The following is a 27,860-nucleotide window of genomic DNA, read 5'->3' as shown; positions in this document are numbered from 1 at the left end:
ACATCTACTGTACTGTGTCATTACTCCGGAGGTGGCAAATGTAGCCATAAGTCATAACCATCTTTGTATCGAGGTGTTATACATTTGTTTAATAAATCAAAGTTATTCTGAAACTATGAGATTGTCATTTTGATGACAACCTTTCACTTTAATCAATTCATATTTACTACAAAAGGGTATAATTCATCAGATTTCATGTTCCAGCCAATATTGCTTTATTGTAGAAGCTTTAGGACTGACAAAAGGTTTAATTTAGAAAAGCATTGATTTGTACTGAAGTATAAATTGAGTATAAATGTATACTTATGCTTAAGTAAATCAATGCTTAAGTATACTGACAAAGGGTGTGGACTCATTTATGAAAAACCTGTCAGGTCCATGTCCTTAATCTCAGAGCTGCATTTAATATCAGAGGTGAGCATATACTTAATGTGAAGAAAAGAAAATTCACATTAAAGCTATGCAACGGACTGTAACCCTTTTGTTTATTAGAACATGTTGCACTAATTTTATGTTTTGTTTATGTGTCTCTATAGTGTGACTATGAGTTACTGCTACTGTCTTGAAACTGCACAATCATTCATCTGATCTTTTTTTTTTACATTTTCCTGTATTTTATTATTTCTCATCAATCAATTATTCTTTCCTAAAAACATCTATCATAAACAACAATATTGCCGATCATCATATTGGTTCTGATCATACCAGTTACTAAACTTCTGTCAGCGAACAATTATAATTCTGACTTAGGCTAACTAGTAAGATCTCATTAACATTCATACACAAGTTAAATGTATAGTAATACGCAAACTACTGTCAGGTTAGCCAACATACACAAATGTACATACATTGGCTCACAGAATAAGGATTTTGAAGAAATATCCAACCATATAGGATATTTTTTTTCCTAGTATATTGTAAATGTACTTACTTTTTTTTTTTTTTTTTTTTTTTTTCCCCAAGTGAACTGCTGTTCCCTGCTGTCAGATGCCGGCCAAGTTCCGGCTGATTCTTGAGTGTGGGCTCTTCCTTTTTGAGAGGCAATAAAGTCTTTCGGAGACACACAACCTAACCCACTGCTTTTTTTTCTCCCACTATGGCTCCCGGGGATAGGTTTACTCACGTGCACTTTAGCCCTAAAGTGCTATAGGGTCTTGAAAAGGGGCGCCAGATCAAATGCAGGAGGGAAGCGCCTAATCCCTCCCTCACAACTGGAATTCCAGTAGCAGGGGGATTTTTATTCAAAAGAGAAGTCTCATTGGAAGTGACATGGCAGTACCATGCGCTGAGCGGCCTCTCCATTAGCTTAATTGAACATGTAGGTTGCTGATCTTCGTCCCAACATTTAACAAGAGGTAGGTGTCCATTCAATTCAATTCAGTTTGTTTTCCTTGCATTAGTTTGTTCTAGAAAAACGATCCAAAAGTGTATCCCAAAAATTGACAATTTGCATGAATGTTCATATTTTCTTATTGACACTGCAAGCTCTGGGCGTATCAGTCAAAACGCAAACAAAACAATTGAAAACCTAATTATAATACGAGCCACAATTCTTTTTGTTTGTGTCTTGTTGGATTAAAACCCAACAGACGTGATATTTACATAGTGACATACATTCAACATTGTAACTAGAACTTGACATTGAAACTGAGAGGCGTCATCCTGCACTCGTCAGACATGTTTTAGCCTGTTGAACCTCTCTTCTTCAGTGACTCTAAACTTGGACTTGTGTCTGACCTCACCAAAAAATATGCTCGGACTGGTAATTCAAGAAGACTGGACATAAATTATTGACATAAACCTTTATGGAGGTGAACAAGTGGTATGAAGTTTGATACTTGCTTGCTATGTCATGGTCTGAATATATGCTCCATTCTATGGTCATACATGGATATATTTTTTTGGTTGAACTTCTTTTTTCTTTTTTTATCCATGAGAATTTTTTTTTTGTTTTTCAAATTGACAGATTAAAAATCCCACCTCACAATAGCAGTATGAAATATTTATTTACACTAAACCCACACATTTCTTTACATGCATAACATACTAGAATAGTCAGTATCATATACAGTTGTCATCTCAGTATGGTGGAAAAACTGAAAATCTACAATAAAAGAAATTGCAACCAAACAATCTCTACATCTAAAAATAATTGAAAGACACAAGCAGATAATTCCATGAGGGTTAGACAAACATCTTAAAATAGAACCTTATCAATAAAACACGGCTACATAGTGTTCTGTACTGAAAATACTTTTGCTATTTGACATGCATACTATCTGCGTTAAAATATACTGCATTTCACACTTATATTTAAAGCTTCCATTTTATTCAGATTGCCCAATAGAAATCATAACAAACAAACCAAATTTGTGGCTTTTATTTCAACAAAATCTGCATCTCTAAGACCCTATTGTGAGTTTAACTTTGAATAAATGCCAGCCTGTATAGGAATTAGTCAAGTGGTAACAACCTATAAGCAAAGTATCACAGCAATATTAAATAATCATTAATTCTACATTTGGCAATTTCTGAAAGCAGAACAACTCTTCCATCTTCAGTGTGTTCATTTATTCTGGAAAAAAAAAGACAAAGGCAGCTGTTAGTTTTAGATTTCAAAGATCATCACTGTATAACAAGCCTACCCATGTAGACAAGGTGAAAGCATCTTTAACATACAGTTTCACTCTGGTAAAGCTGTACCTCTGACTGTCAGTTTAGTGGAGCATTCAGCCCTCCCTATGGGGTTTTCTGCAACAATCGTGTACTCCCCGGTGTCTTTAGCTCCAACCCTCAATATGAGCAGTGAGCAGACTCCACAGGTGTTGGAGATGAAGTAGTTAGTGTTGGTATTCAGACTGATATTGTTGCGGAGCCAGGTGACATGAGGAGTTGGATCCCCTTTTATAGCACAGCTCATGTAGCATTCATAGCCTTGAGGAGCAGTGTGCATTTTCAGTGGGACGAGGAACTTGGGAGGACACTGTAGGTCACATGCCTTTTTTTCTGGTATGTTCACAGTGAACTTTTCTGGAAAAGAGAACATTAGGATTGCATCAAATTAGAACTATAATCATCTAACAGAAGAACATTGACCTGAGGGATGTTATATAAGGTAGGCTGGGATTGGAAATGTCCAGGTAAAGTACATTCTGTCCCTATATCCATGTATATTTATTTATATATATATATACTGGAGTGTAAAATCTATGGATTTGGATGGATAGCCAAAAAAGACATTTGGATGTACCCCTGGATAATCGGGTGAAATCATCAAAAGCCAACATATCAGCCAGATTAATTAGCTAGCTATTGACAGGAGAACATAAATGTTAAAGTACAAACCAAGGGTTGATCTTTAGACTAAGCCTTAAAGTATTGTTGTATTGACCCCAAAATGTTTACCTGCATTTACATACCTTTTTTGCTAGAAATCAGCCACTTCGGTGATTCGGAGTGCTTGGAGGAGCCCATGTCATTCTTTGCGTAGACTCTGAACTGGTATTCTCTGCCCGGCATTATGTTGCAGACTGTGAATCTATTGTTGAAGATGTGGTCTGCAATGGTGTGCCATGTGCTTTTAATTGAGTCACGCTTGGTCACCATGTAGTGCAGCCTGTCGTCACGTTTCTCATCTGGTGATGCGGCCCATGAAATGGTCACTGTGCCAGGCACGTTTTCGTCAGTCTCTACAGGACCTGGTGGCTTTGGCTCATCTAGAGTTCAGACACAAACCTTTTTATATTTACATCTACAGTATATGGAATAGAAGGACATTGTTTATACAGTAAGAAGGTACAGTATTTGACCAAACTCACCGGTGACTCTGATTTCAATGCTAAATGATTCCTGGGCGACAATGTTCTTGACAATGATGGTATAGATTCCAGTATCTGAGCGCTCAGAGGAAGGAATCAGCAGCTGGGATGTTCCCTCTGCATTGCTGATGGTCACCTTTTTAGAAACTGGCGAGCCATCTTTCAGCCAGGTGACCTCAGGCCAAGGAGATGCCTACAAAGAATATGGAAACGTGATTTTGTCAGAAGAGGACATTAGATCACTATATATTCATTATCATGGATATATGCCATCTTAAGTTCTTCCTAAATTACCTCAAAGTTGATGTTGATTCGGGCAGAATTCCCTGCTCTCACCACCATGAAACTCTTGATTTTGGCATCTGTGAATCTTGGCCTCACTGGGTGAACAGTAGGATATAATTTGCTCATTTACTGTCAATATGTTTGCTGGATTTCACAATAAGCCTTGCTTTTATTTGCGCTCCCCACATCTACATGGTTGGCAGGGGCGGTTTTGGGCACGGGCGACCTGGGCGGCACTTTTTCATTACACGTGGGGGGCGGCACGACCACTTAAAAAAAAATAAAATAATAATCATCTGGGCCGTGAAGCGGTTTTCCAATGTCTATCATAGCGCTGTGTGGGGGATTGGCGGGTTGGCGCCCCCTGCGGCTGCTTGCTGGGGGGGGTGCCGGGGCGGCTCGCGCGGCGCGTGGGGATCCACTGTGGGCTATGGAGCTGTACTCTAATGCAGTGGTACCCAACCTTTTTTCAGCCACGGACCGGTTTTGTGTCAGACAATATTTTCACGGACCGACCTTCACGGTGTAGACGAAAAATATGACGTAATAAATATGACGTAATAAATATGACGTAATACGACCGGCATAAATACAATTATAAAGTGCATAAAGATACAACTCACCATAACGCTGCATTAGTGGAGCCCTGAGCTTGTTTCTCTGCTACGAGCCGGTCCGTCTCGGGGTGACGGGAGAAAAAGGCCGACCCCCGACGTCTGTTGTTTATGTCCAGTCTACTGACTCTACTCCGTACCTTAAAACTTTATATGCAATCTGTCACTTCATTAAAACCTGCTTCACAAGGCCAGGATGTTGAAATGGAGGCAGGGTTTCAGAGCTTTTTTGGCGATCTCAGTAACTCTGCCTTGATTTAAATCCAGAACAGAGTTGTAACGGACTTTTAAGTTTCACTTTTGGGGTAACGTATGGAACCTCTTGACATGTGTCAAGATGTTACGTTTGAGGCTACGCACAGACGGATGTATCCGGTTTTTTTTCAAAATAAAATATTTTTCTGGGGGGGGCGCTCGGAGGGGGGCCTCGTCCGGGGCGTAATTACATGTGGAACTGCCACTGATGGTTGGTATAACTACTGGGTCTTGAATTATGAAGTGGTATCCCTGTCATCATAATATTCTTTATAACAGTTTGACACAAGTAATTCTGAAGTGATTTTCTTACCAGGGGGGGGCGTAGCGAGGATGTAATTATCCAGCTCCTGTGACTCTCCCTCTCCTCCATCATTAGTAGCTATGGCTCTCACCCAGTACATGCCCATTGACTTCAAGCCTTTGACTGTATAGGAAGTCATGGTTATTGCGTTGGAATTGCAGCGGTCCCATTCTGTGCTCTCTGCAGGCCTGATCTCCATAAAATATCCCTTGGCTTCATCCTCAACCCCCGCAATGTCCTTGGGTTTGGTCCAAGCCAGGGACAGGGTTGTGTAGGTGGAATCTGTCACTTTGAAGTCTATGACTTTACCAGGAGGCTCTGTAACACGGGAATCACATTCAGGGCTGCAATTCGTAGGCTATGTGAAGTGTTGATGAAATAATGACTGTGGTAACAGTTCTAAATGTCCACCTACTTTTAGGATCTCTGGCAAACACAAACTCAGATGAGCAACTGAATTCACCCGCTCCAGAGTTGTTGATTGCTGAAACGCGGAATTCGTACTCCATGCCCTCGACCACGTCTTTAACTCCAAATCCTTTACCTGTATTGGAAAAAACACATATGCAATATAGGAATCGCAGCAATAAATCACGAGGCGTTCCCTTTTTGTGTTGAAACAGATTGTCATCACATGATCGAAAAAAAATAATGTATGAATAATCAGTGACCTTTGATCATCTCATCAGGTGGATTGACTGGGCCCCACAGGTTGCTGCCCTTCTTGCGTTTCTCAAGGTTGTATCCCAGAATATTGGTTCCTCCAGTGTCGGATGGAGGAGACCAAGAGAGGTTGATGCAGTCCTTGAAGGCAGTTACAACCTTCGGTGCTGATGGCGGCCCGGCGTATGCTGTACACGGAGAAGATTGGGATCTGTTATCTTTTTTTTATTTATTATTATTTGTGGTTAGTCAAGACACGGTCGCACCTGAAAGTGGCAGATTGGAATTCAGTGTGATTTCATGGGATGGTAGTGGCTTGATGGTGATGGGTCTACTCACTAGACTAGTTGGTGAACTACTGTTGCTGGTGAGATGACAGTTAACATGCTAACAAGCGCTGAACGTGGTAGCACTATATGCAGTCACAAAAGCTGTGGTGTTTTATCCCCTCGGATTTTGTTCTCAGGATAGTACATTGTTTTACTTAATTAAAAACTATTGAAGCATTGCTAACAAGACAATACGTTCACATAGGTAATTAAAGAGATGTATTTGTGCAGAGCATCAACCTAAACTTTCTGAAAGTGGACAGTGAATACTCTGAACTGGATGATGCAAAACAACTGAAAAGCTACAATAGCCTCCTCTATTTTGGACTCCCTTCAAACATCAGCACTATCAAGATGATTTGCTGTTGTTGGTCAACTGTGCAAATTTGTTGGACCACCAAAGTTGAACTCTATGTAAGAGATGTGTGCGTATTTTCTTTGCAAGTGAATCTGCTAATTGTTTGCATTGCGACCTCAGACATTGGTCTGAGTTTACCTTTTGTTCCGGCCTGAATGTCCTCTGTTTCCATCAGATCACTGGTGCCCATTTCAGTCTCCACTCTGATGCGATAGCAGTACTTCCTGCCGTGGTCTATATCAGAGTCTCTGTACTTGGCCTCTGGACCAATTGGCCCGACTTTCTTCCAGGTGTTGCGGCCAACTTGTTGTCGCTCAAGGATGTAGTTGCCTATTTTGCATCCCCCGCTGTCTTTTGGGGTCCTCCACTTGAATTCCAGTGCAGAGGAGGATGCTTCCACAATCTCCAGTGGTCCCAATGGAGGAGTGGGCTTATCTGCCAGAAAACAAAGTATCATCGAATAGTAACCTGAACTGTTACAAAAGAAAATATGTAAGGCAGGCAATTTGTGGGCCACCTACTCTTTAAGTGCATACACAATACTGTCAAATAATGTGTGTATACATACCCAGTACAATAAGCTGGGTGAGGGCCTCAACAGTGCCAAACTCATTTTTGAGTTTCAGCTTGACTTCCCCGCTGTCCTTGCGCTGAAGCTTGGTTAGAAGCAGACGGCAGGAACCCTCCGAGTTATCTAACTTGATAGTTGCTTCATCCGAAAGCTCTTCACCCTCAAGGTACCACTGGATTTTTAGAGGTTCCCGTCCAATATAAGGTAGTTTGAAGGTAGCTTTGTGTCCTTTTTTCACTGTTATAGGGGTTTTAAATGCTTCCAGGTCTTCAGCAGGAAATCTGGGTGGATCTATAGTGATTGATTAAACAAGAGAGATATGTAAAGACATGTTTTGCTTTTGGGTTATGTACTTTAGATTAACTTCAAAGTAATCTGCAGTAAAAAAATAAATAATTCTAATGAGTGATGCAACCTCTTTATGCAAATGTACAATTTCTGGAGGGGAATTATTACCTTCAACAACAATCAAAGACTCTGTCTTCCGTCCATCTGCTTCAAATTTATATTTTCCCGCAAACTCCTCTGTGACTTTGTGAATTTTCAGCCTGTGGAAAGTTCCATCTTTTGAAATGGTTATACCCTCAGATGATTGAATCTAGAGAAAAACAAACATATTACTTGAACATCAAATATTAATCAAATCTCATCTGAAGCTCTCACATAATGAATATATGACAGTCCTATTGGGCTATATTGCTACAATAACATTAAAGCCATTTACTGTCGACCCCGGGCTTACCTCTTCCCCGTCTTTGTACCAGAGTCCCTCACAGTCTTCCCTGCTCACTTTACACTCCAGCTCTGCTGCTTCTCCAATAATGGCTTTGCAGTCAGAAAGCCCAGCATGAAAGTGAACTCCTGGATCTGAGGATTCCAACCACCAAGTTACTGAATGCACACAGCTAACGGCTCACATCTGCATTCAAGTTGTTTAGTTGTTTCAAGTTTTTGTAACGCATCCATGTATGGATGCTTACACACTTACCTCACTGTCATCAAACGTTTTTTGTTGTGCATTTTTGTTGATATCATGTATTTTTTAATGGTATTTAATCATAAAATACATGTTAAAATGCAGATATTTCAGAAAATATCATACTTGAACAGACTATACTATCCAAGATCGTAAGAGGAGCGTATTTGCTATTAATTTGAAACTTGATGAAGATGTCTTCTTGGTTTGCATGTAGCTTGTTTATGGGTGGCCTTTCTTCAACCTGAAACAGTTTGCAGAGTTGAAGCTCATAAGAATTTCGTCAGCGAGGCTCTCGGTTGCCTCTGTTCATTTAGTTTCTCCTGAAAGAAATACGTGCCCTTAAAATATATAAACTCTCACTCAAGCCTGACGTTTCCTTGGTCAGTGGAAGACATTAGCATTTTAGTTTGATTGATCTGAATTCAGTCTTCATTGTGCAGACGTGGGTTTTAGAGCATGGTCATCCTCCATGGTCGGCTCGGCTTCCATCTTCAAATTATGCAAGAGTGTGTTGACATAAAAGTACTGCAGTTATTGCATCAAGAACATTATCAGTTCTGCATTTGCTCATGGAAATAATTTGCCTCAATGCACCGACTCATCCTGATTAACCATTTCAAGAAGCAAGCAAGATTGTTAACACAGAGCACAGGGGCAGTTAAACATTACTAACACACACAAGAGAAGGAGGTGGATGCATAAATATTGCACGCTGATATCCAACCTGTAAGTCATAGAAGTACAGTTATATAACCAATGCTATAGTCTACAAAACATAATACTTAAGTATGTTTTGATTCATTTCACTGTCATATGGTGTGCTATTGACAGAACCATTAGTGAATCAAATTTTCTTAAAGGCACTCTCAAGGTCAAATTCACTCTTGCTGATCATTCTAAAAGGCTGTTTAACCAATTAGAGATCAAATGCAGCATTCTGCACTTTCAGTGTTAACCCTCAAACCTCCGAAAAAGTCATCTGCTCATAAAATGACTTTATTCAGTGATGGTGCTTCCCATGCAGCAGTTAATGCAGCGCCAGTAATCTTACCACTAACTGTCTCCACGATCAATGGGCCTTGCCGTGCACGACCTGAACGCTTGCCAGCTGCTGCTGGCTCACCGCCGTCTGCACCCTCACCATTTTCAGCAGATTCATCACAGCCTGCTGCTGGCCCGGTGCCATTATCACCACTGGCACCACTCGCTTCTCTGTGTTTTGCTTTATTCATTTTTTTTTCAGTTTTAGAGGATATCATCGTAATTACCATCAATCCAATGCTTCTCATTTTCTGTGGGATATGCCTTACAAATAACATTAATGAAAACAGTAACAATTCAAATGTTAACATGAAAACAAGAAACAACAGAAATAACAGACATTAACTTTAATACAGAAGAAGAGGGAGGTGGAAAAAGTGATTTTCAAGATAGATTCCATAATGGTGTCTTTGTGAAGCTACTTAATTAACCGAAGGGTCTCTTGGATTGTGTCGTGACTGAAGTATCACTTGTTACATGGAAACGTGGTATCACAAATGCTTTATCACAAGGAGTAATATCGGTAGAAGAAAAGTGCTGATACTTCATTTTAATGTTGGTAGTATTCAACAAAATGAACGGTATTGTAAATTGATTGGGTAACGACTCATATTTCTGTTTTTCAAATATACCAAACCACAAAATGTACTTTAATGTTTTCAACTTGAATACATCTTTAGTTAAGTCACCTTTTCCATTTCACCCCTTTAACATTAGACACTTGAATTGAACACGGTATTCATAACAGCAATAAGACAAACATGTCAACAAACATGAAAGCATACGTGATACACGAAACCCAAACATAGACAATCTATATTCATTTCAGTACAGGATTAGATGGAGGAGGAAGCAGAATTTAGCATAGCTAAATATACTACTGTCTGTTTCTCCAAAGAGGCACACAAACAAACATAGATAAAGAAATCTATAATTATGTTTTATTGGTCATTATTTTATTTATCAGTTAGTTAAAAATAAATAGTTAAATCCCAGGGGTTTCAAATGATTTTCACTGAAACCGTGTGAACAATGACGTTTCCTGGGACTTAAGGAGAATTAGTAAATGTAACTCTGTACCTATGCTAAATAAGTTAAATCTCAAATAAAGTACATTTTGTCACTGAGGCTCGACAGAATCTGTCTGAACGATGTGTTCAGATCCCCGGCCCACGCTTTGTTTTGCTACGATCTGCAAAGCAGAGCAGTGCGGAGCTTCGTCGCGTCAGCGTGCGTCACAGTTGGGAAACGTTGAGAGTTTTCCTCATTTGTGATATTAAAGTCATTTTCATTCCCAAATGACTTTAATAATTAATTACTTGGCTACAACATGCAGCCGTTGAAATCTCTTACCAATAACAGCTTCTTCAACCACATTTTTCTTTTTGAGACGTTTTCTTTTTTTCTCAGAGTTTTCACCTGGTTGATTTGCGGCTCCCTCATCGTTATTATCTCCTATTAATGATAAGTAGCAACTTTAATCAGAATGTCAAGCATCTAAATATAATAATTTACTATCAATGTTAAACTAATGAGTACTTGACTCTGACTAAAAGTCAATGAGATATACGTACTGACGTTTCTGCATGATCTGAGCAAAATGTTTCAAATGTTTTTGAAAAAGCATTGTTATTCAATATGTGTTTTGAAAGTTATTAATTAAAGATCTATATATAAATATACTTTCATAATTGATCTGACAGTTAATGGAAAATACAAACAACAGTAACAAATAAACATCAAGAGAATTGTAAAATGTAGACAAGAGAAATGAAAAGGGGACTAATATCAAAAGATGAAATCATCAACAACAAAATGCACCTTCTACTCCTACCACTATTGGTTATATTAATTATGATGATTCCAAATTCAGAGATGTTTCTCTGTAAATATGTTTATATAGCATTTAGAAGAATAAAGGCCAAATGTTTGAAGCAATTGTTTGTCTTTAAGTCTCTCAACATAATTTGCAGTATGAATTATGTTCTTACCTATCACTGCATCTGGAACAAGAGGACCAGCTCTTTCACGCTTCTTGCGTCTCCCTCCTTTTTTGCCTCCTTCTCCTCCTTCTGCCTCTCCATCTCCCACTCCTTCTCCATCTCCTGCTCCTTCTCCATCTCCTGCTCCTTTTCCACCTCCTACTCCTTTGCCACCTCCTACTCCTTCTCCGCCTCCCTCTCCCTCCAATTCTTCATCAGAATCTTCAAATGAATCGGATTCTTCTTCTCCTAAGTCTTCTCCCGGACCTTCACCTCCGCCACCTCCAGCTCCACCTCGAGCTCCACTCTTAGCTCCGGCTGCAATTCCATCTTCTCCTCCACCTCCACCACCGGCACCACCATCTGCACCTTTGCCAACATCAGTTCCATCAGCCCCTGCTCCCCCTGCACCACCAGCACCACCTGCACCACCGGCACCTGCAGCACCACCTGCACCTGCAGCACCACCTGCAGCACCACCTGCAGCACCACCGGCACCCGCAGCAGCACCTGCAGCAGCAGCACCTGCAGCAGCAGCACCAGCTTCCTTTTTCTTCCTGGGAGCTGTATCCTTAGCGGCCCCTGCCTCCTTAGAGGCCGCTGCCTTCTTTTCTTTCGCAGCTTTCGCCGCAGCCTTGGCCGCAGCTTTTTCTTCTGCCGCTGTCTTTTTAGCTGCTTCAGCCTCCACTTTGGCAGCTGCTTCTGTCACTTCTCGCTCTGCTTGAGCCTTCTTGGCAGTTTCCATTTTTTCTTGCATTTCTTTCTGATATTTTTCCTGTTGCTCCTTAGCTATTTTCATCAGATCCTCGTCATTACCGCCTCCAGCCGTAGTAGTTTTGCGAATTGCCTTCTTGCCCTTGTTGGCAGGATCCTTGTCAACTATAAATGATAATATGACAAATGCATTTATAATGTTAAGCTGAATATTCCATTCAGAATTTAACAAATATTTGTTGACACGGAAAAGTATCTCCTGTACTGTATGCATGCAACTGGAATTTGTCATTTTTCTCACCTTCAACTACAAGCCAGGCATTGCAAGATTTGATTCCTGCCACAGCAGCATAGATACCGGTGTCCAAAGGCATACAGTCCCGCACAATCAACTTGTGGATGAGCTTATCTTCAGATACAGTGATTTCAATTTTCTCGCTATTTGACAGCGGCGCGTTTTTGCACAACCATCTGAGATCTTCCATCGGTGCAGTCAGGACACATTGAAAGACGGCATCCTGTCGTTCTTCTGCTTTAACTTCTTGTATTTTGACAGCAAAGTCAACTTCAGGCACTGTAGGGTTACAGAAAGGCACAAAAAGAGGCAGAGAGAAGCTTTTTTAAACTTCACCAACCCATCCCATCCGTTTCCTAAACAACCTAATCTGTACAGGCTCATTAAAAACATCTGTGGTCCGCAATAATAAATCAGTAATCCTTGGACTGAATTCCCTTGAACCCAATCTAATTTGAATCACTTGATTGAAGACATACCTTTAAAATCTGTGGAGAACACATTGATGCCCCCAACATCCACTGAGTAGAGTCCAGCATCTTCTGAACCTAGATTTTTAATTGTGAATACATATTTCTTGCCAACTTGTTTCAAGTTATGCTTCATTGACTCGCTGTCCTCTATGGTGAATGGAATCATGACGCCGTCCTGCAGAATTTATGGGCATGTTACCATATTGATGATCGATAATCCAATGCAGTGAGATTAAACTCTGGTGAGTAGTTCACGCCCCTCACCTTGTACAGGAAGAGTTTGCTGGCAGGGTCCTTGAGGTCCATGTCCAACTCAATTGTTGCACAGTCGTCGTCATTGACTTCAATGTGTTTCAGTGTACTGATGTGTGTCACAAACTTCAGAAAAAAATGTAATGAGTCTGCTCATTAGGTGGAAGATAGACACCAATACTACTCAACTCATCAGGTGAGAGATGATTGGCTGGACATGCTTTGGATAGAATTCCAGGAGAATAAAAAAAGATACGTACCTCTGCAATCTCATCCTCTCTCTCTTTCTTCATTTCAGTAAGTTTCTTCAGCATATAGCGGAAGTCCTTGATGCCGTACTCCACACAGATGCGCTCGTAGTCTTTCTTGTCGGCACTAAGGAGAATCTCCCAGACCTTCTCCTCGGGCTCCATCGGCTTTTCCTCACGTGTTCCATCATCTTTACTGTTGAGAGATATTTCATTAAGCCCCACACAGCCACGTGTTTTCAAGTAATCACCGGCATAATACAAATACCATAACCGTTCATTTAAGAGACAAACAGATATGTTTACTGGGGTTATGTTTTACTCACCGTTTTTTAAGCTTTTTTCTGAGGTCCTTTGAATCTGGTGAACCATAACGAAAAACGTCAGTCCATTACTTTTTTTTTATAAAATTGAACTGTACACTGCACACTTAGAAATGTTTTTTTTTTAAATTTCTTTAATCTAAATGATACGACTTTACTTATTACTGACATTTCTTACCAAATGTATCAGAGGTTAAAGCCTGTTCTTAGTCAGGCTTTTACCTCACAAAGCCAATGCTGAGATAGTCGACAATCTGGGACTAATTTACATCATGACATTTATATTGTAATATTATATCTAATCAATGAGCAACTCCTGCCTTTTACAACCCACCTCCCTCCTTTGTCCCCTCTCAGCTCAGCCCCTTGCCCACTTTTTGGGGGTTTTACAATATTATGAGGAGGAGCTAGGCTCACACCGAGGGGTGGAGATGTACTTAAATGGCTAATAGAGAAGAGGCTAATCCTATTTAATTGACACCTCATCCACACATGGCATGTTATCACTTTATGACAAAATAAAATTCCACTACTCACACATATTATCTGAATTATCAAACATTACATTAAGATGCTCAGGCCAGAGAAACTGGAATAACTGACCTGATTTTTCTAATCTCGGGGAGAGTCCCTATGATAGTCTCGGGCAAAAAGAAACCATAAGAATAAAGGCGATGGATTACAAGTCTTCCGGGTTGCTGAACCTTAGCACGTTGTGTTGGGCACATTTTTCAGTCAATTTCTTGGAGAATCATTATTGTGTCAAGTATACAGTGGCACACTGCTAATATGACAGATGGTTCATGACGGGAGGATTTTTCCAAATAATTCCAATTAGTGAAAAAATGTCATGTTGCTATGAAAATATATGGGCTAGGTTGTAGCACAGAGAAATTGAGCTGCTGCATCATTCAGAGTAGTGATGGCCTCGATAAGAACCATCAACCTCTATTCATCTTTGTACTCGGCTTGTTTGCCCAATTTCTTTTAATTGCAGTGCTTGTCTTATATGTTTGTGTCTAATTAGGGCAAGGATATTGTAAATCAGCTCTTTTTTTTTTGTGATGACTTTTAAAATGGTTAGCCTTGACCTTACAGCCAACAACATTAAATGTCTTGCTAAAAACAACAAAAAATTATTAATGTTTGAAACTTCTTCAGAAATAACTTTGAAGTGTCATGTGTTTTAGACCTCACCTTCACCCTGTTTCGATTGAAGTTCCTTGCTCTTAGAGAATCCAACTGTAAAGAAACGGTTAACTCATTTTCATTCCGTTTGTCACAGTTTAACACAAATGTGCCAATGTATGAAGTGGTTAATTCAATAATTCAATTTATATCCATTATAATTGATATATACACTGTTTCAAAGTTAAAAAATAAGGATCCTACCCTGAATAATATTCAAGAGAACGGTGCAAACAGCCTTTCCGTATTCATTTGATGCAAAACACTTGTAGGTGTCAGCGTCCTCTGGAGCGACCTTCGGAAACTAATGAAATGCAAACACAGAGTTAATGGCTTTTTATTATTATCACTATATTATTCAGTCTTAATGCTGAACATTCACATTACATTTCCAGTGGCTGAATATTTGCTCTGTCTCATATTCACATCGTCCCAAACTACGGACAAATCCAAGCATGTTTAGTACATTATCAGACTACAGATTGTTGCGTCGCTCTCATACACCGTTTACAGTCTGTGGTCGTTGATCAATGTTTATTTCTTGTGATGTCACAAACTTATTTTTGAGCCGAGTGCGGGTACTTTTTGTTGATTGGAATCGTAACGCGACCGTGCCTTTAGGGTTTCTTGCAGATTTCCGTTGTTTACACCTCACTGCCACATGTAAAGCTTACCTCGAGGGTGTGTTCCTGAGATGCGTCATCATACTTTTGCAGGCACAGGTCGGGGTGAAAATGTATTTCTCCTTTCGCTCTACCCCATGTTACAGTAGGTGTTGGGTTGCCCACTACTTTGGCTTTAAAGACAGCACATTTCCCTGGAATGAGATAATATAAAGATTTCCTTATTAGTGACAAATCGTTCCCAGTGTCTGGAGGCTTTATTGCGACAACTACCAAAAAAACACCCACACTTTCCCAAACGTTACCTAGGTCAATGACGTGACACTTAAGGTACATTTTAAATTGTTACATTTGGAATATATACTCACACATTTCTGTGTTTGAGGATCTCGTCTTACATTTCTAATTTAGATCAATTTTGAGAGAATACTTCGGGGATGATGGCAAAAATGGCAATATGGTGTAACCTTACAAATTTCGTACCAAAAATGTCAAAAAAAAGACCCAATCATCTACTCCTCCAAAGCAATTTTTGGGATGGAATGAGTCCATTGCTGAAATATATATGACTTGCCTTCTTGAATAGTCAGAGCGATGGGTTTGCGGGTGAAATCTGGAGTTGTCATGTCCTCTGGAAGTTCCTCCATAAACTGCGTTATCATGACACCGGGCACCTTCGACTTCTTCTTGATGCCTGATCAAATGAAAAAAATAATTGGCAATAAGACGAGCTTAAATGTAAAGAGGGTACAAGTAATAAAAGATGCAGTGTGTGCAATATATTCGTCAAAGCATGAAAATGTTAATTGTATTTTAGGAGCCACCTCAGTATATCAGTGAACTTGAACGAGTCAAGTTTGTTTGACTGTATTCAGATTATGTTCAAAAGTGGATAACGGATTACAACCCAGACAAATATCCAGTGAACAAATGTCAGTATAAGCTTCACACAAAGTCACATTTATACGCTTGGTATAAAAATGCTAAAAAGAGTCACTTCTAAATACTTTCATTGCTAAGAAAAGACGAAATAAACTTGATCCAGGTAGTTATCTAAGATTATCCAGCATTTTATAAATAAACGGAGTGAGATCTAAATCTAAACTTTTAAGCAAATACAAAAGTTTTATAATATTTTCACATAACCCTCTCCGCCACCTTACATTTGACACTGCCAAAAGTTTATTATACTTGTTCTCGACATTTTTGCACTAATCCGACTGCTCTTTTTGAAAGAACAGAATGTAAGTATGGTAATTTGCATCCCCACCTACTCCAATGTCTCCTGTGGGTTGGAGCGGAGCAAACGACCAACAGTGTGGTCAAAAGTCAGAAACCTCTCCAAGAGAATTGTGGTTGTCTAATGTATTTAACACCACCAAGTTTTAAGCAACCAAGTTTTCTGTAATATTAGACTCCCACCTCATGGGCCTCTTGACATTAGTAGTGAGTGAACATGCACCCCACAGGGACCGTATTTATGTCAGTAGCAGGCACAATAAGATAATATTTGGTGTTGGAGGACTCTTTCCATAAACATCAATGTTTATGTCTTGTTGAAAACGTGAGTGGAAACTTTACGTTAATGTTAATTAGAATGAGACAATTAATATTTACTTGTCCACAGTGCATACACATATATAGTAAATTATACATTAACAAGTACATTTCTAGAGTTTCATACTTTCTGTGAACACCTTATATGTTAATGTGAATTGATCAAGTTTAAAGAAGCCTTGTGCTAAATCTTATCTTAGTCGTTTTACTTGATAACATACTTACAACATAATTTTTATTCTTTTCTTATAAGCCTAAAGAAGCAGTCCATGGCCATGATCGAGAAGTGTCTTTGGAGTTGACTTTCACGAGGTTGAATAATGACACAAAGTTAGTCACCTGACGTTGAAAGTAACGTTTACAATATCTAGACATTTAGATTTTTCATTTGAACTATTTATTTATGTCAGCTATAGGATGTAATTGAAGACAATGAACTATTTACAGGCATGAGTGCTGACATTTGTGATTAATTAAACCCCCTATGTTTCTATTTTAACTCCAGTACTACATATACTTCTTATTTCCAGCACAGTTAAGTGTAACTTGTGAGCACTCAAAACAGGGAAAGTTGGCCAGAGGTTTTCTGTGTTGGGGGAAAAAAGGGGCTACCTTCTGCATTCTCGAGAGGTCCACAGGATACAAAGTGCGAGTCCAACTTGGCTCACTTTTAAAGCTATTAAAAACTCTAGAATTAGGCATCGAAGCAGGTTGAAGTGCTTTGCATAAGTCCCAGAACACCTGAGAGTACCGACATGGACTAACCCAAAGCAATCTCGAGGGCGACATCACTGAATGCTGATCACAGGGGTTCAGCTGGTCCGGGGATCTTTAATTATGTTTCTCTTGACATGAAAGACCTGTAATAGGCAGAATATATATACTATAGAATATATAGTTTAAGTATGAAGAAATGAGCAGGGTGACGCAGCGTTTTGCAGTCTTAAGCGCAATGGAGGTAAAATGCTTGCGGCAGGAAAAAAAACAATACTGTGTGTTGCAGAGCGCTGATAACAGCACACGAGTTAACAAGCCGGATGTTGTTGAAATCGTGAAGATGACGCCATTAAAAGCACTTTGTTTGCATGAAAATAATGATCAGCGTATTAATAGTCAACTGTAATTAAAGCTGCGTGTTTAGGTTGGGCATTGCTTTCATGGGTCAGCCATCAAAAAGTGTTTTATGCAGTATAATTGGCATAAATTAGGGACAGAATGAAGTCATTTAACATGGTTTACTTGCTTGGTAAGTGCTGTGTGTGTTTTATATTATGCGAGTCATATTAGATGCAAAAATTACCAGATTCTTGATGTAGTCTTTCAAGAGATCTTGACAGCCGTCAGGCGGATGAGCATGCACAAGCTGAGGGTGTTACATTCAGGCCTTGTCTGAATAGCCTATGGGGGAAAATACCGTAACTGCTGTTTTCTATTTTCTAACACAGTTGCACTGGAGGACTTTTTACTTGCTTTACTTCTGTATTAAGTCATTTGTCAAAATGTGTTGCAGTTGTTGTTTTGCTCGTGCGTCATGTTTATTCGACTCCTTTTGTTGTAGCTGGACTTCATGAGGATGACTTATGAACAGGAGAAGCATTCCCTCAAAAGGAATCCTTCTTTGTTTGCCGTTTTAAACACCTTTTTAAATGTTTTTTTATTTTGCACTTTAACCATATGTATGTGGACCACAATGCTCCACTGAGCTGGAACAAACCCACAGGAGATGTTGCAGTTTTCTAACTCTGAATATTAAGAAGTTACACCTGAGTGCTGCACTTTCCTCTACTTATTGCTTTGTGCCCTCGTCTTTTTTTTGTGTGTGCCTCTGGCTCTTTTTAAAATTTTACTTTTTCTTATTTTAATGTCTTCTATGGCTTTTGAAAGCACTTTGAAATGCCGTTGTGACTGAAAGGAGCTTTATGAATACAGCTGGTTTGAATTGCCAAACAAATAAGTGAATGAACGATAAGCTCTCCAAAGGTTTGTTGGTGTTGACTCGCCCACTGTTGTGATGTTGTGTTTATTAGTGCATTTATTATCAGTGCAGCTTTAACCATTCCTATTATTGGCTGTTAGGACTGTTTTTGTTGTTTGTTTTTTTGTTTTTTTACATTTTTCTATCTAATTTGTAGCTGGAAAGCAGTAAATAATAATATACTCTTTTCATTTGTTTATGTCCCAATGTAATTTGATTCACTGTTCTTAATGGCCCCCTGGCAACATTCATCGAGGTATTCTTGAGATTTCCTTTCATCACCAGTTTTTGTTTTATAGATGTGAACTAATATTTTCTGATTTATCATTATTTCTAATTCATTGTAGTCTATGGCCATGTTAACAGATAGTTGATATCAAAGAGCATTGTTTACTTGTGTTGCCCTAAATTCCCCCAAAGCAGTAGTGAAGGGAATACAGGACAGCAAAGGATATTGAGAGTTGGGTGAGGCCAAAAGGGCTCCCAGAAGTCACAGGGGTGGTTCCAGCTGATTACCTCCAGACCTCAATGTTCTGTGTTAACTAGACAGCATATGGTTCTCTTAGATCACCTTTGAACTGCAAGGATCATAGAAATTCCAATTTTGTATCTGTGACAGTCCTTTTCATCACGGTGAAGCTGAGGAGAGCATGAGGGTCAGGCAGGAAAAAAGGCTAAAACTCACAGTGAGTAATACAGAAAGGGTAACTTAAGGGGTCAGTTTGCCTTGGCAGGCATACTATGAATGTATTGCCTCAAATATTTTTTACTTTGCATCTAAACTTACAACTTAATTATGTTTAAGCTTGGAGATTTGTGTGATTTTTTTTTTTTTTTTTTTTTTTTTTTTTTTTTTTTTTTTTTTTAAGGGGCTTTTGAGGTGGCCAAGTCAGTTCAGCTTGATTTTCGGAGAGATCATGCGACCGCTTTGGGGATGTCCCTGTCGAGCAAGTTCACTTATTGGGACTGAACTGTGCCAACGTACTTTCCAGGACTAATCAACACTCGGACATATGTTTACAAAGTGGCATTTTTCCTTTTTAAATTACAAGATGAAGCAGACGCATGGAAATGGACCGGAGTGCCCGATAGCAACAGCCTTAGTATTCATATGGAGATGGATTAAAATGTCACAATGAAATGCATCCGTTGTGACACTGAAAGTTGAATCATCCATTTCGGATGACACCTTTCAAGGCGTGATGGAGATCACATCATACATGCAACTCACCCATCGTGGAGTCATGCACTTACAAGGTGAGTCGTTTTGTGAAAATTGATTTCTTTTTTCTTTCTTTTTTTCTCGCATACCTTTGTCGTCTGGTTGAACTCCCTCTGAAGCGTCGACTAAACACTCAACGTGACGGCGGGAGAGGGAACAGGACAGGTAAATATTAATCCTGACAAAAGCACCATGGCAGGTTGGAGCTTCGACAGGATTATGGTCACAATAAACATAAAACAACACAATAAACAGTATAACTCAGGAACGGGAAGCACGCACACAGACACAACTTGGGCAGAACAAAATATTCAGGGACACATCACACAACAATGGTTAGTCAGAGACAAAGTAAAATACAGTTTGTTAGCAATATGTTGTTGTTGCAGCATGTTAATTGTTGCGCTGTGCAACTGCTGATTAGACTTAACGTCAAGCTCGCTCAGACATTTTCTCATGGCTCACCTCAGGATGATTCCTGCGCAGTGCATGAGAGAAATTATCTGCAAATACTTTGTGGAAAGGCAACTTCTTGGAAATGTATAGATTTTTGTCTTCCATGTCTTCGTCCCATCTCTTCAGTTGTAGAAGAGCCATCAGAGTGAAGATTCTTTGTCACTACTAGACTTTTTTTTCCCAGCATCCACTCTTCAGCCTTTTTGTATCTCATCTTCTGACGCCCTTGTTCATTTAGTTGACATCTTCGTAAGCGATACGTTGATAAATCGTACGGCCAGCGCCACATTCAAACTTTGTTGCTGCTCGTTTTTTCTTTTCACAAAGCAAAAAGCTTCCTTTGGAAAGGGGCGTCTTTTAATGATAAAACATTTTTCTTTGCTCTTGAGTGCTCTTGAAAAGCCATGAATAAAGAAAACACTTAGATGCGTGTCTTCACTTCCTCTCAGTGGAGACGGTCAGCCCCCTCCTCCACATAAAACAGCATTTTTCAGATGTCTTGGGAATCCCATGTCTTCTTAAAAAGATGCATTTTGTAGACACAGACCTCATGTGATCTTTGATGTGGTAAACCTCCCAGGGGTTTTCATGTCTTTCAGGTTGTTGTTTTTGTTCTTCAATGCAATTTCCCTCAAATCTTTTTTTGTTTGTTTAGAGATTAGTTGCGTCGGTCAAATAGACTCTGTTCGTGATCATTCCTCAGGGAAGAGGAAATAGCGGCAGAGACAGCTGCAATACAAACCCTTGGACTGAGGGCGTCCACCACCTTGCACTTACCCGTCTGCCCAGCGGCAGTTTCATCGGTCACCTTTGACCTCTTCCACATCTTTCCGTTCGTCTCGAGTGCTGCTGATTCAGAAGTCTCTGCGGCAGAAAATAAAAATACAAAAGGAAATAGTTAGCAACGCGTACTTGCATGTCTCAAAAGCATGTCGTTCTCCTCAGAACTTGAGGCGTCAGTCTTTGAGGTTGGTTTGTTTCAGTTGGTCACTCCCTTGAAGATTTAAGCAGATTCCACCCAAAGGTTTTCATATATTTATTCAAACTGTTTGGAGGAAGGTTCTGCTGCTCTGAACTACTCGGATGGTATTTTTTCCAAAGCTCACTGCAGTTCCTCTGACCAGTCAGTATGAGGCAGCAGCCAGTGTCGTTTACAGTAGCTGTTGGCCTTAACGTGAGATGAATGCCTATCATAAGCAGGGTGAAGACTGAGGCTTAGTTTCTAAATACTCACACTGCCACTGCTATAGCGTCATAGTCCTTATTTAATATTAGTAAGTATTAATATGCAATACTATATTTTAAATTGGCTTTTCTCAAGCTTTAGAAGAAAAAAAACTGAGATTTGTCTTAGAGGGAATCTTTTCTCCACCACCAATATGTGGTTATACTGTTCTTTAAAGATACCAGAACAGTTTAATATATAAACACCAGGTGTCATGGTGGTTGACTGACTGTCTAACCGTTAGATGAGTAATGTCTCCTCTCTGGTATGAAAGGTCAAAAGCATCGCTTTATGCCATCCCTATTTTTTGTTCTTGTAAAACTTGACCTAATGACTCAAGTTAATTGGTCATAACCTTCTTATTGGACAGGGTCTTAAAGTGGGTGTGGTTACGCATCGAAATTCATATTATTGTCATTATTACTTTGCAGAAAATGTTGTTGACATGAAGAGGTGAGTCCTGTTTGAATTCTGCTTCTAATGCTTGGTGTGAGTAACGGCGTGCTTTTGTATTTACATGGACCTAATATGATAATACTGATTATTTCCACTATATGATTGGGCTTTTGTTTAATGCTTGCTATTTTGCACAGTTCACTTTCCACCAAAAAAATCAAACTAACTATTGATTGCATGCCCCTTTATTTTACGTTGTCATGTCCGTTTCCTGTAATAGATACAAACCCAATGCTCCCTGTTTTATCAAAGGGTTTTACATTTTTCCAACATTCAACCTACTCCAACGGCTCTATACCGTTAAAGCCCCTGAAACCTTAGTTTCACAGTTTCTATTTCTTGATAATAATCATAGCAAATTATTCATCTGCATCATTTATGCACTTGCTTTCAACATGTCTTCCTTATCCATCTAACATCTAAGTGATGTAAACATTTTCAGTCTGTCCTGATTTCACATACAAATACAACCCTCTGTCTTAAAAAGCGCGTGTTATTTTTAGTTGTGCTCGTCCTCCTGCTTATGCTCAGAAAAGGCTGTGGGCTCCAGCAGCGATCTTGGCTGTTGGTGGATCTTGAAAATGAACCACACAACACATATGGTAATAGCAAAACAGCCTGCAACAGGAGACACTTTGGCAGGATGCCCTTTGCATTAAAGGAAGCGCACTCTTCTTCCCTCCCACTGAATAGTTTTGCCATTTTAGCTCATTATATTTATAGTTTAATGTTTGGCTGAGGCTCTCATCCGATTTAATTAAATCTGACTCGTGGGGGGAGGAGACTGTCAATAGATCCTGAGCATCTTTTCCAGTCGCCATACCTGCGATGTGGGCTGCAGGCGGCATTACAGTTAAACACTGTTAAAAATAAAAACGGTTCATAACATCATTACATGGAACCGGTATGGAGGCAGGCTGGCTGACACTGCAGGCAACAAGTCACCAATCCTCAAATTAGAGACCGGCTATCTGAAATGTTGGTCCACTGTAGCAACAAGAGAAAATATCCAGCTTTTCACCCTTAGTCAACCCTCAGAGAGTCTGTACATGCCTTCCATTGTCATTAACTTTATATATATAGATATATATATAGATATACTGTATATGTGTGCCTGTGTATACAAGATCCAAGCATCACCAGAATCTCGGTATCGCTTTACAAGAGCTCTTGACAGCTGTCAGATGGATGAGCACGTACTTGGCCTGATGCCACTAACAAGCTGAAGGTGTTACATTCAGTCCTTGTGTGGAATCTCACTCTCTACTCTGCACACACAATCATACAGGATAAAAATTGTATTGATGTACATATTATGGATGTTCATCTTCATAGATGTTAGTAACCTAATTAAAAAAGGCCCGTGTTGTAGTTATTTGCTCCCTTAGTATTCTGACGGTTTGTCTCATAACTAATTTGTTGCCGTCTTCAACGGACCGATGCGAGGGTTTGTGTGAGCTGCGTCCTGTCCATGCATGGTCAAGCCTTGTGATAATTGCCTGCAATCTGTCATCTTTGCATGCGCGCCAAATCCCTCGACATTACTTGAAGTTGACCTCTTATCGAATTAACGACATGACATAGTGTCAGCAGTGTTCTTTAAAGATTGAAACTATATATATATATATATATATATATATATATATATATATATATATATATATGGCGCTCGAGAGGCGGCAGGACAGATCAACAGATTACGTGACATGTCTCCGGGATTCAGTCTCCCAACACAGACGTCTGCACCACTGACCACAGCCTGTTGAAATGGTTTCTGGTAGCTTCTCGAATGTCCCTCACTGCATTTCTCCTCACACCACTGACTGCAGCAAAGTGTACATGGAGAAAGTAGCTTCAGCCGTGTAACTCGCACAAAACTGCACCCGGCGACGAGGCTTTTTGGTGTCAAATAAGCACTAATGGTGCCTTTTTGAGCTTTTCCCGGTGGATTTGCTCCAGCGAGCTGACAAGTTGATATACGTTGTTCAAAAACATGTCGTAAATGCTTAAGCTGCAGCATGGTGGGTGGCAGCATGTTTTTGATCAGTCGCTGTGTGTTCTCATTTACTTTTTTTTTTTTTGTCTTATCTTAGAAATTGATCGTGTTCGTTCAGATCTATGAAGCGTGACTGCGTTGAGAATAATTGCCTTTCACAAAAACACATTCTGCATGGTGTGAGACTCAGGCATAGAGAGAGCGAATAGTATAAACTGTCTTGTTTATTTCCTTTTAACGTGAAAAGATTTTCTGGCAAATTTTCTGCCAAAGCGCAACCCACGCCATTCACGCCGTTTCTCGGGCTACATATTGATTGGATTCCTCCATCTAAAGTTAGTCCTCAACCAGCGGCCTCACAGCTCTGACCTCACTGCTGTGATCCAGCTTCCAGGATTTAAAAGTGTGAAATCCAAACTGAGAAGCCTGCATGCCTTACTAAAGTGATTTCATGCGCCGCCACCAAATTTGTGTGTCCCCTGTGTAACTAAATCCTGTACAATGTTCAATGAATATCAAACTTATTAACATGGTTACATCCACTGTAATTTGAGCATCTGAAATGAGATAGCACGTAAAAAAAATTGGACTCTTGAGTGACTTCGTTGCTCTTTAAGCACCACAAGTTCAGCTCTTTGTAGAGGAAAATAGAAGCGTGTATTCGTTACACGCATTTTTGCTTTTACTGCGGCGGATCTTGCACCTGCTCGCGAAATGTCTTCCTGATGCAAACGGTGATGGTAAACATTGTATTCATCCCGATTATGTTACAGGGGCTGACTTAAAAGAAAGAGGTTGAGCAGTAATTCATTTCTCATGTCTGCGCACAACATTTTCTAATCCAGCATGCCTTCGTTTTGAGGGCCACCTACCTGCTCACAGTCCTCAGTTCTCTCAGCGCCGTTCCCTTTCAGGCAGCAGTTCTGCTCACACTGTGCCTTCTCCTAATTTTTTTTTTTTCTTCAATGTAATAGATCCTTCCAGCAGCGTGCACGTCTGTGCTTGATGCTCCTCTACTGCCTAGAACCAGTGACTGCCAAAAGCTGTTTAGGCTTTTTTTGTATTTGTGGTGACTCCAAAGACATTGGAGGTTGGGTGGGCGGTGAGGCACAGAGGGGGCACAGTGGAGGGTGGGTCAGAGCAGGTTAAATCCCTCTGAGAATCATTTGTTCCCATGAGCCAGATGTAGTGGCACCAATGAAGATTACCTTTATGTGTTTACAAGCCTCAAATCTTCCAGTTAACTACTGCATGGTGTGTGCTGTGCATGTTAATGGGATTGTTTAACTCTTAAAGTCCTGACTTGATTCTTCGTGAAAATAAAGAAGGTATATCTTGAGTGCAATTTAAATCGTTGTTTCTGTTTTTCCAAGAACATTTTAAAGGATTGTTCATTTTGAATACAAGAAGAATCCTGCCAACTTCAATAAACAAAAGAAAGAATATGTAAATGGGATATATTAATTTGACAAACGTGGGTGGAAATACAGTATATAATGATTATGTTCACAGGAAGTTTGATGCCAAAGAACTATTTCCTGCAGGTACTTGAAAACAGCAGACACATTAGAATGGAAATAGTTATTAATCACATATTATTAAGCATTGGGTCATCTTATAAAATGCTGTTCTGTCCGTGGCTTTAAATGAAACCTATAGATTAGAACCGAAAGCGGCATCTAAACTGTGGCCTCGAGGCTGCAGCCCTTGGATGCTCTTCTCTCTCGTCTTTCATTACAGGCTGGTATTCCAGTTGCATGTCATGTCCAGAGTTGTATTATTTTAAGACACACGGTAAATGTTTCCAGCCTCTGTCCTCAGAGGCTTAAATGAAGAAGTGATGTGTAGGTGTGACACAGTGTTCCCTCCCAGCGGGGGCCGTGCCGAACGCGGAGCAGCTGTTACGTGTTTGTGTCCTTATGAACGTCTGAAAGCAGATCAAGAGGATTGACGACTCCAATGAAAACATCCTTACCATAAATACACATGCAGTAAATGAAGCAATGGAATATACATTTCACTTACAAAGTGATCCACGTGTATTTATGTGACCACCTTTGTTCCTTGCATAAAATAGTATAGTATACTTATGTGTTTTTATTTTTCTCAGCATTAAGAATGTAGTTTCTTATAATATGGATTTGAATACTGGAGTGACTTATATGATAAAAACACACCAGCATTTTGCTCATAAATATAAAAGATATGTTTATGCAAATGTATTTTATGGATTCATTATTAATCTGTGCAATTTAATAGGACAGATCTCCCATAAATGTGTTTTTACCGCCTGGTTTCTTGCCCCAACAGTGAAACCGGTGAACTTTGCCTTCAGCAAACATAAACACACATGAACAACCATAAATCTGTCTCACTTAAACACATTTGCCTTTCTAGCAGGTGGTCGTCCGGGTTCGTTAACCACTAAAGTTATACACTATGCTTAGCAGAAGTCGCGGCAAATATCCGTGCTTTTCTGCATTCATGGGTTATTTTGCAATATATTTTTAAGAAGAAAAAAGAAACCTGAGCAACCTTTATTTATTCTGCGTTGATGATGTTAAGCTACTCAGAAATATATATAGTATCTGATTTCAGACGCTAAAACACTGTCTCACCACCAGTAGCAACTTGTGTGTTACTAGATGTCATACAATGATAATTGCGTGATGCTTAAGCATACATATATTTTTGCCAGCTACTTAACTGGCTTAATGGTTGACTTGCATGGACAGATGACACCGGAGCTGTTGCCACGTCATCTGGTCCGGGTGAAGTCTGGCTCGGGTTGACGGAGAGCATTCAAACTATATTTGGATCACTGTGATGTCGTAACTCACAATTAATGTGACAACAACTCTGTGTACAAAACAACTTTATTATCTTTTTAAGCAGTAGGCACATCCATATACATACAAGTAATTTGCCATTTTATTGGGGACACCCAGCTAAATCAAAAGCAGTCTAAGACCAACAATCTTAAATAAATCCTACCTTTATTAAGGTTATAAAGAACCATTTTTTGGTAAAAAGTGTTTTAGTGGTGTTCATTCAACTGCATGATCACTTTGATGATGTACTTTCTGGTGCTGTTGAACTATGCTGCATTATAATGGCAGGTGATTCCATTATTATTATTTCAATGGGAATATCAAAGCCTCCTGAGGCAAGTGTGAGATTTTTTACATTATATGAAGAAAATTGATTTTGACTCTGAAAAGATATAACGGAATAATGTCTACCAGGGAGTGAAGTCGCTCTCCCTCTATGTGCTTGTGAGCGTGCCCCTCTGGTTAGCTCACGGCCGCTTCTCTGCACTGCTCTGATACGGCAGACCCGACCAACAGTGTCCAACCCTCCATTTCCCCCAAAGGTACACCGTTGCAGTTATTTGCACTTTTGGCACCATTAGCTGGCTCTCTGTCACCATTTTGAGAACTGTTGCGAGGCAATAGAAATGCTTCCCATTCCGTTACTTTCACCTTAAATAACTTTTGCATTTTTGACAAATCATATGTAATTGACTTTAAGAACAATGGCATAATGTTACCGTCGCCAGGAAGGCTCAGCAGAGTTCTTCCTAAAGCAGCTGAAGATGTTCAACCTGCCAAAGACCACGATGGTGCACATCTACATCGCCATCATTGAGTCCATCCTC

At 39.8% G+C, this 27,860-nt stretch overlaps 1 protein-coding gene across 3 annotated transcripts; it reads right to left on the bottom strand.

Annotated features, from left to right (window-relative positions):
• Positions 1–1,987: 1,987 nt before the first annotated feature.
• Positions 1,988–25,243, bottom strand: igfn1.1 (immunoglobulin like and fibronectin type III domain containing 1, tandem duplicate 1). 3 transcript variants are annotated; one of them, XM_079218243.1, is made up of 25 exons: positions 25,075–25,243; positions 21,303–21,389; positions 15,890–16,009; positions 15,367–15,509; positions 14,897–14,996; positions 14,702–14,746; positions 13,508–13,541; positions 13,194–13,377; positions 12,946–13,059; positions 12,688–12,856; positions 12,215–12,487; positions 11,209–12,078; positions 10,571–10,672; positions 7,940–8,064; positions 7,654–7,795; positions 7,195–7,488; positions 6,765–7,061; positions 5,948–6,127; positions 5,692–5,820; positions 5,286–5,594; positions 4,113–4,198; positions 3,819–4,011; positions 3,420–3,716; positions 2,704–3,030; positions 1,988–2,575 (listed from the first exon to the last, which is right to left on the bottom strand). In XM_079218243.1, exons 2-25 carry the CDS (start codon positions 21,349–21,351, stop codon positions 2,571–2,573), a joined length of 4,587 nt encoding a protein of 1,528 aa, XP_079074369.1. In that variant the 5' UTR covers positions 21,352–21,389; positions 25,075–25,243; the 3' UTR covers positions 1,988–2,570. The 3 variants fall into 3 exon arrangements, with proteins under 3 accessions (XP_079074369.1, XP_079074371.1, XP_079074370.1); XM_079218245.1 differs by lacking the exon at positions 10,571–10,672; XM_079218244.1 differs by lacking the exons at positions 21,303–21,389; positions 25,075–25,243 and adding an exon at positions 17,638–17,885.
• Between the last annotated feature and the right edge of the window lie 2,617 nt (positions 25,244–27,860).

The sequence above is a fragment of the Taurulus bubalis genome, assembly GCF_910589615.1.
Source record: "Taurulus bubalis genome assembly, chromosome: 5".
NCBI classification, from domain to species: Eukaryota; Metazoa; Chordata; class Actinopteri; order Perciformes; family Cottidae; genus Taurulus; species Taurulus bubalis.
Note: the sequence above shows the minus strand (reverse complement) of the source record. Positions and strands in the feature narration are given on the sequence as shown.